The 18,491-nt window shown below is 42.8% G+C and overlaps 1 protein-coding gene across 1 annotated transcript; it reads right to left on the bottom strand.

Annotated features, from left to right (window-relative positions):
• Positions 1 to 331: 331 nt before the first annotated feature.
• CHMP4C (charged multivesicular body protein 4C) lies at positions 332 to 18,417 on the bottom strand. Its single transcript, XM_056331420.1, has 5 exons — positions 17,312 to 18,417; positions 10,023 to 10,200; positions 8,984 to 9,098; positions 5,739 to 5,847; positions 332 to 3,555 (listed from the first exon to the last, which is right to left on the bottom strand). The coding sequence occupies exons 1-5, from the start codon at positions 17,505 to 17,507 to the stop codon at positions 3,491 to 3,493; spliced, it is 663 nt and encodes a 220-aa protein (XP_056187395.1). The 5' UTR covers positions 17,508 to 18,417; the 3' UTR covers positions 332 to 3,490.
• Between the last annotated feature and the right edge of the window lie 74 nt (positions 18,418 to 18,491).

Raw genomic sequence — 18,491 nt, forward strand, 5'->3', positions numbered from 1 at the left:
TCTGGGGGGCAGGGGGAAGTAGGTATTCTGGACACATTAGGATGAAAAGGTATCTTGCAACACAACTTAAGCATGAAGGAAAGCAGCCCAAACACCCTATCATACACTAGGTTGTTTTGGGTTTGTTGTTGGTGTTGTTTTTTTTAATTTGGTTGGGTTTTTTAGCCAAACCACCTTTGAAGAAGAACTGAATTCTAACCTGATGCTGAAAGATTAATACATCAAAAAATGTTTCAAAATATCCTTACGTGCTCTAAAAGCACTGTACCCTGATGACAGTGTAAGGAGATCACTTGAAGTTTTGCATAATATGAAAATAAATTTAATACGATCATCATATAACACAAATACGACACAGAAATATTTTTATTTACAGCATATATAGAAATTCTTACTTTTTATTAATACATTTCCCCCCTTTTAAAGCTTTCAAGATTAAAAATGCCCAAGCCTGTTAAGAGAAGAAAACATTCTCAAAATAAATAAGAAACAAGAAAGGAAGGCAGCTATAGTACACCATCTGCTGCAGTTAATAGAGAGTACATTTACAATAACACATTGACACTATTCACTCTCATCTGCTTACATACTAAACAAATATATCTTGGGATGAAGACACATACGTTCAAAAGCAGGAAAAGCCATTTGTCCCAGTGTCATCTGAATTTACACAGGTAAGAGACACCTCCTCAACTGAATTAAAATCCCTAGAACTCCCTTTGCTTTTGAAAAAAAAAGTAGTCACCTACTGTCTCCCAGACAAACACGGCAACAAAGCACTCCACTTCTGGAGGTCCACAGTGTATTTTGGTTTGTGTACATGAGTAGAGTATCTCTAAGTATAGCTTCACCAACCACACATGTCCTAGCCTGTAACTGGCACGTGAGAGTGTCCTCCAGCATCATCAACCACTACACACAAGTTTTTAAATAAACTCATCCAAATCACCAGTTTCTTTTCTTCACCCTTCACAAAAATCCACAAATTTTGTTCCTAAAGTGCCTGTCTGAAATCAATAAGCTGAAGACACCCGTAACTTCTCAGGATCAACACTTGGCCAAAACATGGCTGGAGGTCAGCAGCCAGACACCAGCTTGCAAAGGAGAAGTCCTTCCCTAGGATTTCTTCTCCCCTGCCGGGTGTTCACACAGGAAGCTCTTGCACAACAAGCACAGGTGCACATTTTCCAAAGCAGACTGAAAATCCCTTGAGTCTCAAATGGGAAGCGTAGAGACTTATTTTGGTCAGGTTGTACAGCACTTTAAATACGCTAAGTGCTATTTAAGTGCCAAGCATGGGAAAACTACTCATTTGACCAAGCACAGGTGCTAGCAGCCAGCTCTTCCAAGCTAAGCACAGGACTATGCTGGCATGGCCTCGCATTTGTGTCCACAATGTGTCCAAAAGCACACAGGCAGCCTCGCACAGCGATGCAATCCGTGCACCCTAATACTTTCTCTACCCAATTCAGTGACTTGCACGGACTGCACACCTTGAAACAGAATTCCAGCCAAAAGGATTAGCAAATGGATTCTAAATAACTCAGAGTATTCATTGTAATAAATATGCCTGCTCCCAGCTGGCATCTCATCCTGAATTTCAGCAAGCATCACAACTGAGTAACATTCTGTTAGCATTTGGTTTCCAACTGAGAGTTCAAAATGTAAAATTTAAGGATTTTTTTGTTTTGGTTTAGTTTGGGGTTCTTTTTGTTTTTAAAACAAAAGTTGAATGGTTCCAGGTCTTCTCTACTCTCAACAGAAAGGGACAATTTTCCTGGTACCTCCAAACTTTGGAACAGAATTAACACAATTTTTTCCAGCAGGAAATTTATCTGAAGTGGCAAGGCTTGATTCTCCCTTCATATGGATGCAAACCAAAAGCAATTCCACTACAGCCGATTAAAAAGCCCTGAAAAACTGAATCTCTCCACAGGGTTTGTAAATTTTAGGTTTCATCTATAGAACCCAACTTGAAAGGTTGTGAACATAGCAGCATGCCACATCCAGAAACACACATTAGCTTATGCTTAACATAGAAGCCAAGAAGCTAAAGGCTATTATGGCCTATCAAAGCTGAACACCCGGCAAGCCACAGGCAGAAGCCCACAGGAGAAGGGGGCAGTCTTCCGTTGCTATAGATCTATAGAAACCAAGTCTCCCACTATTCACCAAGTGGTTTAATCATCAGTAAATTTAAATTAATTTGAAAACAAGAAACCTAGAGCAGTGTGACTCTGCTTCCCACACCCCTAGAAACTCCACAGTGTTTTGCTATTTCCTTGTGATTGACAGCAGGCTTCTAGCATTGAGCTCGTCTTAATAAAATTTGTTACTACAAAGCAGCCTATTTAATTTTTGTTTTGTATTTGAACGGTAACGTCTCTATATATGTAGTAGTTTAGCAATCAGAGTGGCATTTATTCCTTAAGCTAAAAAGTTGTCAGTTGGACAGTAACACATCAACTTCACAAGTAATCGAGAATCAGCTTTTTAACCAGGGTTAAAAAGACATTTCAAATACAGCATGCTGGCACTATTTCCATTCAGAAACTGAGTAAGAGAAAAGAACCGAACACTCAGAAATTAAAAACATTTTTGAATTGTTTAATTAAAAATGTGTTACTAATTCCTTTGAGGATGGGCGCTATCACACGATGACTTACCCTAGAAAGACATGGTGGTGGAGGAGAACACTGGAAGGTCAAATCTCTTCTGGATTTTTGACAGGGTTAGCAGAAATCAATTTTGTTCAGCAGAGATCTATAAGAACTTGGACATTTCATTTTCCCCAATGACTGTAAAAACTGTTCTTTAACCGAGTTGGAAATCTTTCAAAATACTATTCAAGCTGACCTATAGAACTGTGTGGGATATTTGGGCTTAAGTTAAAACAAAAAACCTATCCCACTTCAAACAAAAACTATAGAAGAGTCTCCTTTTAATATCTAGGACACCGTAAGTTGCTCCAGGCAGACTATGTAAATCTCCATGCCCAAACGAACATCTGTTAGCTCCTGGGCTCGAAGGAACTTGCAAGTCAGGACATGTATAAAGCTGTTTTACTAATATTCAAATAACCTGAACCAAATAACCTTCTAGGATAGGGCTTTGATGACTTACTGAACTTCTTCATTTCAACAATTAATCCATCTGTGTGCATAAGCGAGGCTCACAGGTTTTATAAACCAGCCACATATAGTAAACATTACCTAATAACAATACCTAACCAATACTAATAACAGAACAAGTCTCTGGCCAAAGCCAAAAAAACTTTGATGCTTGGACGTTTTGGCAACTATTGCATTTTTTTGTTTGTTTTTCAAATAGTTTTGTAATATGGCCGTAACACTACTCTTACTAAGATTGGCCATAAAAAAAACCCAGCCTGTATGAAATGCAACCACACTAAGTCGGTAAGGTTATAACACAGCATTACAGCTCTTCACATCTGCACTGTAATGTTCAGAGTTATAAAAAGACCATGCTCTTATGAAGCCCAGGCAGCCAACTTCTTCATTTCATCTTCATCCTCTGCTCTCTTCCTGGTTGATGCTGCAGAGAAAGAGAGATTAACAATAACCATCAACTAATACAACAATCAGAGCCATTTCATTTGTGGACTTGCATAGTGCTTTTCAATTTGAGTATCTCAAATTAATTTACTGAGTAGCAAGCTAAACACAGGTAATGCAGTAACGAAGCTGATGAAACATGCAACTATTTTGCCCCACCATTCCCTCATACAGCCCTGAAGTTAACAATATAGGTCTGAGGTAACTGCTACTGAGAGACTCCAACAGAAAATACATGTAATCTCTAAAAGCTGTCACAGAGAGCAAGCATCCACAAGAAAGCTGCCAGTTCTCTCACTGCCACTTTAGCAAGCATAAGTGACCTATCCCCGGCCAGCCGTGCATCCTGCTGCCTTTCCAAATAGTGCTGAAGGGTTCTGTGTGTGCAGGCCCAGTCTCCAAATGGGACTCACCCCATTTTAATAACAGGTGTCATTTATTAACAGGGAGAAAGAAATTTCTGAACTTTGTTCAGGTAACATCAGTTAACTGCTGTGTTCACAGCAATAGCAACCCTCAGCTCTGTACCCGGTCCCACACACACTTGCTCTTTTCCCACCCACCCCCCAAATCTACTACCACATATCTTTTGCATTCACTGAACTAAAGCCTCTACCCAGGTAGCCTTCATTCACTGACCTACAAACCAGATGCCCTACAGCCCAGGTTCAACCTCAAGCTGTCCCCATCTGTGGGCTCTGCAAGTCTGGGTTTCCATTCCTCAAACATCAGTGGAATACTGTTCCAGCTGCAATACCACCCTCGTGTGTACATTTACAGCAGCCAGCTGTCTCCCAGCTGTGGCAGCTGTACGGCCAGGAGCTGCAACTACCACCTTCAGGGGCTGCAGGTGGAAGGACTACATGGGAGACCAGGGATTCAGCCCCTCCTCTGCAAGTACGACTGGCTCACTGTACAACTGAGAAATGTCACTATGCCTTGCTCGTCTCATTTTCCTCATCTCCAAAATCAGAAGGGTAACATGCACCTCCAATCAGAAGCATGAACTGTTCTTATTTTGCTATTGCTGTGTAACAGTAAACATGGAGTTTCAGAAAAGATAAGCTGGTCTCACAAGGCCTTAAACTATATAATTGTAACTAGCTAATTTTGCCTTAAGCAGCCATACATAAAGATGGAGTAGCAAATAAAGATAGTGAGAAGCATATGGGGGTGGTCTGCGTTTAATAAAACTGTCAGCCATCACAGCCGGATCTAGAAGAGGATGTATGAGCAAGCCATAAATGCCAAGACTGCAATTTGCACTGGATTTTCCTAAGTTTATTTTTTTTCTAATAGCTATTCTGCAGTTGACTGCAGTAGATGAGGCCACAACCCCAGTTTGGACATTTTAAATTGCTTCTCAGGATTTAAAAATGCCATCTGCCAAAACACATGTAAGAGTCTCTGAACTAAGCTGGTCTAGGTAGCCTGCTCTGCAGCAGAATGTACCATAAACAGCCTGTGCCACATGAGTGCTGTCCTTACCATAAAATATTTACGCTCTTTTGCTTCAATCAGTACACAGCAAGTCTTTCAGCTGAGAGAGGACAAGGACATGGTGAAAGGTGTACTTAGAAGTTGACTGTCTCTGGGTTAATTCAAAATGAACAGGGCAGAACTACAGAGAAATCAGACTACTGCTTAATACTAGGAATAAGTCTGTTCTGTAGAAAGAAAAGGAATGACTATTTCTTTAAATGCGTACCTCCTGCTCCCTCCTCCATTTCTAATTAAAATATCAGTGGCAAATATCAAACCACAACCCTACAAAGCTGGATCTTTGTAACACAAACGTTTTGAATGTAGGTCAGACTAATTAAAAAAAGACTAAGGATTTATTTGCCAAAAAAAAAAAAAAAAAAAAAAGTCTTCCCATCCCTCACGATATTTCAGTAGGAGATGCATCAGTATGTGCACAATGTCAAGTTCCCTGAGCTTGTTTCTCCAAATCTACAGAGAATTTGGTCCTAAATGTTTCATACAGCAAACCAGATTTACACTCTGCTTTTTCTAATAAACAGATACAAAACCAGGCAAAAGAATCTATAATACTTTAAAAGTTAAAACAGAGTTAAATCCATATTTGAAACTCTCTCTTCCTTCCCTCGTCTCACAGCATAACAATCACAAGAAATGTAAAATGGCAAGCAGGCAGTTTACCGGGGTGAGAAGGCAGCGATGTGGACGGAACACTTGGCAACCTGATATCTCTCATTCCTTTGTTCAATTCTTCTTGCTCCAGTTCTTCTAATTCTGCCATCAACTCATCCTAAATTCAAGGAAAACATTATTTACAAATTCAATGTCCTGACTGATCTCAGGCAAGGGAACATTTAACTACCATGAAGCAAACCACTACTGAAAAAGACCTTACATCTGAAAACAAATATCAAAACCTATCATATCACAAGTATAATTCCTACTAAATGTGGGCAACAACAGTAAATCTTAATTGAAAGTTGAGGACAATGGAAGTTAGAAACAAGACAAAGAATAAAATTAGAAAGAAAACAGGTAACAGTGTAATACTCAAAAAGGCAAACACAGGAGATAAAGAAAAAAATAATAAGAAGTCCCTCTGCCATCCTCAGATTTGCTCCAAATCTAAGCCTGTACTCTTTTAACCAATTCTAATTTTAATGTGCAATTTCTCCCATTTTAAGAATCAAACAGCTTCCACTAGTGTTATGGCAGACTGTCATTAAAACAGTATGCTTCAGTTCTGTCACAGAAGTTCAGGATTATATCTGATCTCAAAGCACCACTGGAATCAGAGCTGTCCTCCTGGGTTGTGTTATTCACTCCTGAAGCACGTAACACTCTTGGGCTTTTAGCTGCAGAAGCTGATTTGGACAGATTATCTAATCCACTTGTATAATACTAAAAATAAAAAGGCTACATAGATTTTAAAAAAGCCAAGGGCTTATTCTTCGGCTGGAGCTTCCCAAAGAAAGGAAGCTAAATATCATGTATTTGTAAAGAAATGGACCATTGCCACGTTGATAAAATGGTTTACAAAGAAACAATGGGCAAAACTGGCTAGGGAAAGAGTGGCTATATGAAATCTACTGGTATTGTGCTTTGCCTACCCATTTACACCATGCTCATCACAAATATGTAAATTAAAATTATAATTATATAGCCACCACAGGACTTCCTTTGAGGTGCAAATGTGTCTGCACTTTTAAATGCCCATGTCACGGCTGTAAATACCAGCTTCTTAAGAAGTTAGTGTCCAAGCTGTAAAATCAAAGGAAACAGGCATTTGTGAAGACATCTAAATGGTCATCTAACCCTCTCCCACACCAAGTAAGTCCTCACCAACCTCTGCTGAGTAAGTAAACAATTAAGGGGTAGTGTCAGCCATAACAGGCTCAAAAAAAAAAAAGGGGGGGGGGGGGCGGGGAGAGGGGAAAACACACAAAAAAGGGTAAATGAAACTGTGATCATGTCCCCTACAGTACAATGTAATCGCTAGGACATTTGCTCTCGAAGTGGGAGACTCAACTTTCAAGTTCCTCTCACCCTCAAGCATACATTTTACTTACATTTCCCACAACTCAGAAACTGCTCTACAACTAGGCTGTGAAGTATTGCAATAGCTGTAACAAATCCCCTTTCTCCTCTCAAACCTAAGTAAAAATGAGTACAGCGGGAAGATATCATGTTAACTCTCGGGTTCCAGGCTTCATCCACCAGAATGTACATATTGGACCACCTCTCCCAGTGAGCATCCTGCTCAGGTAGGACAGAGCTTTTTTGCATTTTTCATGACATACACCGTGTCAGCCCAGGGACAAAGAACATTTATGTTTCTGTGTTTATCTGAGGCAGGACAAATTACATGCTCCCATGCTCTCTTTACACCCATAGCACATATTTGAAGAGGAAATTAAAGTTTGTGGTCAAAATAAAATAAAATTTAACATCATCCTCCAATACAAATCACTTCATAACCCAGCAATTATTCTAGCACCCAGCAAGATTCTAGTGTTTTTAAGCTGAAGTGGCCTGCAAACCAGGTTTCCCAGTTACTGACCAAGTGCTGTAAGTATTAGCGTCCTGTGCAAAAGTAGTTGCTGTTACTACAACACCCCATGTGACAGTGGCTTATTTTCTCATAGGAAACATGCCCATCAAACTTAGACAAGTATCTCTTAGGAACTTCCAGGTCAAACTAAAACATGCTTTCTAAGTCTAGACTCCTAAAAGTTAAAACACCAATGAAAAGCGAGTGACGCTGTATAGCTGTTCAGGATAGCAGTATGCTTTTCAGTTGTTTGAAGCCCAGTTTATACAGGCTAAATCCCATTCCTTGTGCCAATATTGATTAAAAGTTTCTTGAAAAGTCTATTTATATTCAAAATGGAAAAACAGGAGAGCAGATAACGGGAACAAAACGCAAAGAATCGTTACTATCATCAATAAATTCTAACTGTTGAATGAAACCTTCCCCCCCCAGTTAAATATCATATAGCATATGCATTTTTCTTTTTGTCCATTTGGGCACACAGGAACAAATTAGTTGGTGACAGAGTGAATTATTTAATTCTTTAGGACATTCCTCAAATGATCTCTAGTGCTTGGTCATTTTAAAACATAACTAAAAACCAAAATCAAACTGGTTGTGATACTGAGCCTGATCCCCAGCTCTGCATTCCACAGATTGCAAGAATTTTTAGTATACTTGACCCCTAAGTCTTCAGCATGGTCTTATCAGAGATTAGTAGTGTCCTGCTTGGATATACAAAATCAAGGCCAGGGAAACTGGATGAAAGCTACTGCAACAAGTTTTCAGAAGGTCCTAAGTGCTTGTGGGGGCTTCAGAAAAAAATAGCTCAAGGAAGGAACCCTATTGCCTCCAATATGAATTACTTCTACCTAACGGATCTACTTCTGTAGAAAATCTAGAAAGCAGGGAAAGGACCTACACCTCCAAGCACCAAAGTGACCTTAAAAACTGGTCCAAATATTCCAGTGAACTGCAGCCCATTCAAGGCACAGAAACATGCACTTAGTCAAACAGATGTCTATTCAGAGCACAAAAAATTACAGGTTTCAGTGTCCACTTGGAACAGTACAAATTACAGGTTTTAGTGACCTCCTCTTCCCATGGTGCAAGTGAGAATAACAACTACAGGAGTGCAGTTAAAATCACCTTTCTTAAAATTTATATATAAATAAAAAATATTTTTCATTTTACAGATTTTATTAGATTATATATATTAATAATTTTTTAAGTAATTTTATATGTAAATTAAACACATCCTAGATAGGGTAGGCTAGAACCAAGGAATTTCACATCCACACCTTTTGAGAAACAAACCCCCGGAACAAGCCCCTGCACAACAAAATGACTATGGAGTCATTTAACAGCTAAAACCTCATAGGGCTGAAGTACTAACCTCATCAAACTCTTCACCAAAGGCAGCTCGATTTGAGATAGCATCTGAAATTTCCTGGGCAACATCTTGCTGTTCAGTGATATCTTGCATCAAATCATCAATTTTGTTCAAGTCCCTGGCAAGATAACATGGAAACATTTTTTAAAGATGAATCATTAAAATCTTACAGAAGAAACTCAGAAAAACTTGAGCAGACCCTATTTTCTTTTTATGCCCGTAGCTCTATAAACAGCAGAACTCACCAGGAGTAATTTCCCTCACCTACACCTTAATGTTTCCCTGGCAAGCTTCTGTGTGTTTTAGCCAGTCCAATTTCTTCCACTTCGGGATTATAACACAAGTCAAACAGCAGCAGTCTGTGTGTCTCTCCCTCTCTGTGCTTCTCATACCTCTACCAGCCAACAGCCACATCCCCTGGGCAGATCCCATCTCCCTCCCAAGGTCAGCATCTTTACAGATTGATCTTTTCTGATGTTAAGCTTTCACCAAAACTTAGGGGAACTTAACAGGACTATACCCCATTTAAAAGCTTCCCTTTATTGTTAGCTTCATTATTGTTTCAGTTCCTGTTTACTTCTCCCAGAACAACCTTTCTACTTAACTCTGTTTATCCAGATAGGAAAATTCCTCATGAAACAATATAAGACATATAAAAATACTACACAGACAAAAAAATTACCTACTCTTTTATTTAGGTCTAATTAATACTTTGAAGCACACAGTCCATCTTACGGACTTTGAGGAAAAGAGTCCACTTGTTTTTTCCAGAAGAAACTCAGCTGAAGAAACTTAAGGGCAGAGGCCAGTCTCCACTGCAGACTTTAGAAAACACAGGTACCACACTGATGTCTAGTTAAGTTGACTTCCATCTAGGCTTGCTGTTAGAAAAAGATCTTTTTCTGCCAAATATAACATAACCATTCCTGACACTAAATGCCTGAACCAAAAATGAAGTGAAAACTGGCTGCCTTGATACAATAGTCTGTAGCAATGAAAGTGGTTAGTAAGCTCAACTCGAAAGCTATTAGAAAGCACTTACATATTTTCATGTACTTTTTTCATAGCTTGTGCAGCATAACCCATGTTCTTGAGCACTTCTGTGTTGGTGTGGGAATTTTCCAATGCCTCTCTCTGGAACTCAATGGTTGAAAGTGTCCCATCAATTTGACTCAACTGTTTCTCATATCTCTTTTTTCTCTTCAGTGCTTGTAAGGCAGCTGGAATGGGAAGAGGCAAAGTGCACTGTGTATTTTCATAGCAAAATGCAAGGACAGGCATTTCAGCACCAAGCCAACCTGCAGCATTTATAATTCTCACCCTCCTACCTTACTAGTAGGGAGACAGGCTTTGACCCCACCAGATCAGCAGCCTGTTTATCACCAACATGCTGTTGCATGAACATGCTGGGAAGCCTCTTTTAGGTTAACTCCTTTTAGCACCACAGGGAAGAGCAGCTTCTTCCTCCACTGCGGAAGATCTTGAACTCCATCCTACGCACACAGGCAAAGCAGGGAAGATGGGAGGAAAAAGAAAAACATCAGAGAGAAGCCAGAAAGGAAGAAACAGGGAAAAGAAAGAAAATAAGAGGTTGCAAAACATATGTAAAAACTAAGAAAGATAGTGTATATCTCTCATGATAACCACACCTCCACCAATGCTGCTTTCTCAACTTTGTCTCAGCAGCAGAAACTGTCAAGTGCAATGGAAAACCCAAATGGCCTAACCAAGCAGGTGAGTCAGATGACAGGAGGACTCACACTTCTCCGGCTTTCAGCTGTATCTATTTCTTACAATCACTTGGAGCATGACCTTTAAACCTTAGAACTTGAAAACATAGGCAACCATGTAGACACACAGTCACAGCCAACCCCAGCTACACCCCATTATCTTTGTAAAGCGTTGAGATTAGTCTTTTATATTTGATAAGTTATGAGCAGCATACTTTGCTCAGAGTAAATCATTACCAGAATAAATGCATGTGACAAGCAGGAGGAGAAAAGGGCTTTCTCTTGGCTTCTGGGTGTGGAACACACACTATCTTGCCACAAGCATTTCCTCGCCACTGTCCTTTCCAAACTACGTATGTGCCTAGCAAGAAAAAAAATACCAAAAGAAAACAGAAGACCGAGTCACCCATTGCTTTTTTACTGCTGTTAATACCCGTGTCCCTTCCTACGTCTTTTACATTTAATTTTTAAATCAGGTTCAGAGCCAGCTAGCAACAACAGCACTGAGCCCCACAAACTCAACCGACAGCAGCAATTACAGTTACTGTCCTTTTCAAATGATAGCCCACAGGCAATAACACTGAACCTTGACATTGGGGTACACAACTTTTCAACTTAAGTTAGGATCCCTCCCAGGAGGGGGCACAGATTTATGGTGTCTAAACACACACTAAAAGATTCATTGCTTTGATTCAAGCATTTGTCAACATGCTCGAAACCGCTCATCACTGGCGGTGTAAGAAGCATTCACACAGGCCAAGAACACAATGCCTTCCAACACCTGCAGTAAAATGTTTCAGGACCGCAAACCGCAATCACAACAGATGAACCACAGTATTCAAATTCAAAATTTTTCCAGGTTTTGGGGAACGATCTGAAGAGCATGCATGTTCTGAAAAAGATGCATGAACACCAGATGACGTCATGCAAATGGCAGATGTGAGAATGGTAAAGTTCTCATTGGCAATTCCAAAATACATCAGTTTGACTTAATCCCAAATAATCTTTTTACCTACTTAGAATTTCCCTACTTATTTATGCTTACTATTGGTAGTGTCAGGACACCAGCCACTTCCTCCCTTCACTTCAGTTGAATCAAAATTTGATCCTGGATTCTTAGGTTAGGAAGCCAGAGATGCCAGGTAAATTTAATGGTCTGAAACTGTGCTAGGGAGAACTCTAAAGCCCTGTGGATGCACTAACTAGCTGACGCAGAAAGTTTTCGACTAGAGTAAGCAGCTACCACAGGGCAGCATTTCCAGTTGGTGTTTTTCAGAAATGGAACTCTGTAATGGTGCTGTTATTATTGGCTGCTCAGAGAGAAAATGGATTTCCTGAGTTACACACAAAGAACTTGTTTTCAAAATCCTGAAGGTTCCTGTATGAAAATTTAATTAAACCACACCCAAATTAAGAAACCATGGAAGAAGCTAAACTCTGTGTGACTTCACCTATTCATAAACAGCTTTTCCTAATTATTGTAGTGCAACATATCATCTTTATTAATTATCCTTAGTTTTACCAGTGACTTACAGAACCAAGTACTTCATAGGAAATCAATTCCTACACCTTCCTTACCAACCAAGGCATAATAAATTCCCACACCACACTATATGATTTTTTCTCATTTATATTAAATGAATGCCCTTAGCTGCATGGTGCTTTGTTACAGTAGCTCCTATAGCTAAGATACGAGAATTTCTTTGTTGTTTGAAATGTATTTTTCTGTGTTTTACAGATTACCATGAACTTTAGAGTGCTTTTCTACCGTGCCTACAAGCATTTTAAAATTTGTTTGCAACTCTTATAAAAGGATTTAAATGTTTCACAGAAATGCTACTGCATTATAATAACCAAACTGAAAAAGAATATATCTACAAAAAAAAAAGAAATTGAGCAGGGAACATAAACTTACTTCAGTGAAGGTCTAGGAACAGGACTGGAAAAGGGTGTGGCCCATTCCAAAGATTTCAAAGAAGGAAGACAGCCCAGGGAGGAAGAGTCTTAGGAGAGGTACAGTCTGAGGAAGCAAGTGTAATGAATATCAATTCAACCAGGAAGAGGTGGAGGTGCTTTCCATGCAAAAAAAGCAATCTCATACACAGTTTCTGTTGTGCTCCAAAGAAGCCGATTCAACTCCTGAATTTCATAACGAAGTGGTTAGCAGTTGGCTGGGCTTTAGCACATTTCCTGTGCTGCTGAGTCCAGCAAGCAGAATACAGCTCATAGATTAGGAACCGCTGCCTTTAATCTGAGGTTTTATTTTATTTTCTAGATAAGTGGCTGCAACAACAGTAGATTATGTCAAGTTTATGTACGCATATTAAAGAACTACTGTAGTTAACATACAGAAGGACACTTTCCAATATCACTACTATGCTGATACTTCATTAAGGAAGCAGAAATGGCCAGCTGGACAATAGTAATCTTGCCCACACTGAATATCCAGGTTTCAGAAGGAAAGAACAGAAGTAGTGACATAGAGCTTGTGGCACCCTCCTCGTGGTTTCATGACAGATCAGAATGAAAAGACACAGAACAGTGGTAACACCATCTTTTACCTGTCAAGCCCACCACCAACACCCATCAGTACAGGAATTACTGATGATCTCATCTTCTGAAGTATATACAAAAACATTGTCTAGCAATCCTTAGAATTCCCAGGGGGAAACTGGTGAAGGAAAAGAATGTTTCTTCAGAAGATATAACACCACAGTGAAAATACCAGTTCTTATTCTTGGATACAGTTCACAAACTGCCATTTCAGTCTTGCAAGGGACCAATGGATTACAACTTCTGATCTCCCTTACACTAGGGACAAGCAAAAGAAATGCTGAGGCCATAAAAATCATACCACCCTAAGTAAGCTCATTATTGGCATTCACAATTCTTAAAACCTCATGGGGGGAAGCCACATACAGTTATAATTGCAGGGATAATTCAAGAACAATAATGCACCTGACTTGGTATAACCATTCTGGTTCACAGCAAGACACTTGAAACATGATCATGAAGATCAGAGAACAATAGCTGTAACTTGCAGAACAAAGACACACTAAGGGCTTCCTCATTATCTCTCCACCGGCAACAAGTCCCAACCTGTCATGTACCCTGTCACAGGCATGACAGCCCTGTCCCTGTTAACACACAACTACGACACTGTTGTCACCTGGAAGCTGTTGAAACTAAACAACTAACTCAAGGAAAAGGAATGCTGTACAGCTACGCAAGACCTGTCCAAATTACCACACAACATGTTTAGCAGCATATACTTGTAAAAGCCTACCTGTTATTCCAACTTTCTATGTAGGTTTTGTCCTCATTAGTACTATAGGGCTCTTTACGGTTAAGATTTAAACCTATTCTGGATGATTTCTTTTAACTTTGTTTCATTTAGCCATTTCATAGGATCTGTGAAAGATTCCAGGTTGAAACAACACATTCATGAGTATGTTATTTTCACATGCACAGGCACACTTCAGAAAACACATTTCCTTTTAAACAGAGTTCTCAAATATTCAGTATCACTTTCTGTCATTTAAATTTTCCTGTATAACCTTCAAAATATTGAAGATACAAGGCCAATTTGCAGATGGGTATTGGCACCTGTGCACTGGCTGAAACTGAGATACAAACTCATAATTTTTTTTTTAATATGTCTGGCTGTACTTTTTGGGGTATCTGGAATGGGGAGAGATTAAAAGGCAGTGCTAACTGTAAATTAGCTTATCATGACAGAACCTCTGCAGAAGGAATTCCATCACACACTGCTGTTTCGAAAAGCCTCAAGTGGTCTAGCTACAGTAAAATATTAACGGGGAATGCTGGAAATGTATCACCCAAAATATGTACCCAATTTCAGATTAGGTGCAGGAACTGCCGGGATAATCACTTCATAAAGGAGAAGCCAAAAATATTTAAGTGATGCTTCACATCTATTTGCATAGCTAATGTGTTACAGCTTTTAAATCAAGTTAAGCCTACTGATGTCACATGAATCCATTCAAGAATCATCTGAACTCATGAAAAATTCCTGGTGCTTGAATCTGCTCTCTCTTGTGTCAGTATAACTGACTCAGACTCATGTGCCTAAAAATCAGATGAGATCATGCTAATTTGGTGCATTTACAGTGCCTAGCTACATCTTGCTCCAGTCTCAGACAGTCCCACTTTAGCTTCCATAGGCTTCTCCACAGATGCAATTAAGAAAAACCAACACTGCAAATTACCTGCAAGGTCCCTTTGAAACATTCACTTTAACAAGGCAATGTAGATTAAAACTTTTATTCTCTCATTTGTGTGTATGTATGTTTAAATAATGCTACAATAGATGCTGGTTAGCACAGACTTCCTCTGAACTAATAGAGCAGTATACCAGCCAGTACGCTGTTATATGTAAATCAACAGCAATTAAACTGTAAAGCAATTTACATATGAAATGAAGGGGAATTACTGGGGTTTTGAGTTCACTTAGTAGCCTGCTAAATTTAAGCACTTTTGCACAGCAAGGTTAGCTTCTCTTGTTTCTCCTCTGACTGTAGTTACACTATCGCATTTTAGCTTTAGAACTATTTTTGGCATGAAAAAAATCCCAGTCTACACTTCTTGCCCTACTCCTGTCTGTTTACTGTCCTTAACTGTAGGTCCCTGAGCAAACGACAAGGTAAAGGGAGTTATTTTTAACCATGGTCAGCTCAACAATCCATGCTTTCAGCATGACTCCACAAACAATTGCATACTGAGCACTGCAGTGTAAACAAAAATCCAGGAGAAAAGTTTCATATGTCAAATGTTGCATGCCTGAAGCACAAGGCCAAAAAACACCTGAAACCAGTATCAACCAGCCAAATTAAAGGAGGGGCAGAGCCACCTTCTCCTAACAACAAATACTCATTCCTGCCAGTGCACCACCCTCTCTTTCACAGGTGCCTGAGCAATCACACAGCTGCCAAGTCAACTGGATTAAGTGGAACCTAACCTACCCTGGGTAAAAAAATAACCCAGCCAAAAAAAATCCCACAACATTTTACAGCTGCATCCAGGTTTCTGAAACACACCCTTCAGGGAGCTCTGCCAAGGAAAGGAAGCATTTATTGTTCCTGCAAGCATGCCAGCTTAAAGTCCAGGCTTGGGATAAAGTTCCACAGCAGCACATCTGGATTAAACAAGAATTCAAACAGTCACTGGAGCCAGCCTGTTTTCTGGCATCAGCCCTGCTGCTTGGGCATTTGCACAATGAACCCAGGCCCAGGAGCTATCTGGTCACTTCGTTCCACAACAAATTAAGTGTTAAGGTGGATCACCTTCCTGAACTAGCTTACTGCACTAGCACACAGGTGCCAGTACCTGCACAAAGGGACAAGAGAGAGATCCCAGATGAAGCCAAGGGAGTAGAAACTACTGGACAGGGACAACCCTGATGGCTCCCATGCTGCAGAGCAGCAGGCTCAGTGGTGCTGCTGAACTGGCTTTACTCCCCCTGACTGTGCCTTCAAATCTGTCCCATCTCAACCCATGTTTTAAAATCCTTTCTAACTAAAAGTTAATGTTCCTTTTGCTAATAATTATTAAAAGTATTACAAATACATTATAACCAAAACACCTTTAACACGCAGCTCCTCACAAGTTCTAAGTTACATGGCAGTTTTTTAAATTATCGAGCAACAGAAAGAGCAGATCAAAGAGCTACTTTCTCACTATGTCACAAATCTTTAATTTAAAATGATCTTCTGTTTTTATATATTCAAAGAAAAATAAATCTTAGAGTAGGCAAACAGGACTCCAGGTGACTTTAGGAATTAACTTGCTTCTCAAAGGCCTTTATAATATCCACAAGACATTGTCTACCATTGTTTCCTTCCCAGCGATGACAACATCGGTACAAGCAGGATACAGACCTTATTATCCCTCTGCATCCTCTCTGCTTTGCAGCTAACAGCAGTCCAGGCCAGCAGTCACTAATGCTCTGAACTATCATTTTTTAGTGGTATCATGTGCTTCCTTACATGATTTGAGGTAAATCACTGAATCACTTTGTTCCTCAGTTGCCAGCTGTGTATTCACCAACACTCACAGTGGGGATAACGGGAATCCACCCATGAACGTACAGGAGATCCTCACGTGCTCCAGGCCCTTTGCTCCCCGCAGGCCCCGCGCCCCTTCCCCCGCCGCACTGCCGCCCGCCGGTACCCGCACCGACTGCGGCGCGGAGCCAACAGCAGCATCGCTCGGGGAGCCACAGACGGTAACCAGCGAGGAATAATAACGCATCCTATCGCCGGCCCGCCGTAACGAACGGAACACCAATGGATGCCGAAGACCCCAAGCCACCACCGGGCGGTGCCGCCTGCTCGGCGCCCACAGCTGCACGGCGGGCGCCCCACGCACCGGCGGAGCCGACACACCCGACCCAGCGGCAGCCCCTGCCAGACCCCCACTTCTAACTAGAGGCGCTGGCACCCTGGAATGTAAAGCCTCGCAAGCCGCCCAAGCAGCTGGCGCCGGCCCGGCAGGGCACACCCGGGCTTCCCCGGCGGCGGGCGGGCGGAGGGGCCGCGGGGGCCGGGCCGGCCGGGCCGGCCGCGGCGAGGTGAAGACTCACCTCGCTTGTTCTTGGTGCCGTACTGCCGGGCTGCCGCCAGCTCCCGCTCGATCCTCGTCTCCAGGTACTCCTGCTTCTTGCTGAGCATCTCCTCCGTCTCCCGCAGCCGCGCCAACGCTTCCTGCGGCGAGGGGCCCCGACGGCCCTTGGAGGCGGCCGAGCCGCCCCCCTTGAAGAATCTGGAAATCTTGCTCATGGCGGCTGGCCCGGCACCCGCCGACGGAAGGGTCTGGCCTGGCCTGCCCGGCCCGCAGGAGCCTCCCCGCCCGGCACCCGCCGTGACGGCACTTCCTGGGCCCGCGGGCGGCGGCACCGCACCTGGCGGCGGGGCGGGCGCGGCGCTGGGCTGGGCCGCCCGCCCAGGGGCGGCACCGGGGGACGCCGAGGTGCCGCTGCCCGCCGCCCTCCGCCAGCGCCGGGAGCTCTAAGCGAGCTCCGCGGGGCTGTCCGCAGCGGTCCCGGCCGGGGCGGAGGGCGGCCGAGGCAGGGCTGGCCGCCTCGTTGCTCTCCCTCCCTGCCCTTTCCTTTATCGCGCAGCAGGTGGTTCAATTTTGGGAGGGCCGCGGCGGCAACGGCCGGGGCAGGGCGCCCCGCGGCGGTGAGCAGGTGACAGGCACGGGACGGCTCCCGGCAGCGCGGCGTGCGGAGCCGGTGTGGCGCGACCCGGGCCGCTCGTCACGGACTGCGGCGCTGCCGGCAGGCCGCTCAGCCGCAGGCGGGTTCGGAGCGAGAAAACAAACGCCGCGGTCGTAAGAAGAGTGGATTTTAGAAAGTGCAGCCGCACCGCTAAGGAAACCACGGCGGCACTGATAAACGTCAAGAGCGCAAGAAGTGGCTGGGAAAGCTGCGCTCCCCTTCCCTGCGCGTCTCGAAGGGGGCCCCGTTCGTACGGCCGGCGCCGCTGACGGCAAAAACAAGACGCAAAAAACACGTTTCCCTCGGTAACAGCCGCCTAACGCAAGAAGCCCGCCGGCGCCGCGGCTCGGGGCCGACTGGAAGCCTGAGACGCCGCATACACCGACACGGGCCCGTCAGCACAAGGTTCCCCTGAACCCGGCGACGCAGCCCGTGCCGCCGGGTGACCCCCGCCCGCCGCTCTCAGGCCGCGGCTGCCCCGCCGCCGGCCACGCCCCGGGGCGGGGAGCATCGGCACAGCTGCTCAGCGGCCCCGCCCCGCGCC

This window comes from Falco biarmicus, chromosome 3, assembly GCF_023638135.1.
Source record: "Falco biarmicus isolate bFalBia1 chromosome 3, bFalBia1.pri, whole genome shotgun sequence".
NCBI lineage: Eukaryota > Metazoa > Chordata > Aves > Falconiformes > Falconidae > Falco > Falco biarmicus.

Excerpts from the sequence above, each read along its gene's own strand:
- CHMP4C (XM_056331420.1), bottom strand. The coding sequence starts at position 17,507 with ATGAGCAAGATTTCCAGATTCTTCAAGGGGGGCGGCTCGGCCGCCTCC. Across the intron at positions 10,201-17,311 it reads CGGCACCAAGAACAAGCGAG|CTGCCTTACAAGCACTGAAG; the intron begins GTGAGTCTTCAC and ends TTCCCATTCCAG. Across the intron at positions 9,099-10,022 it reads AAAAAAGTACATGAAAATAT|GGACTTGAACAAAATTGATG; the intron begins GTAAGTGCTTTC and ends TTATCTTGCCAG.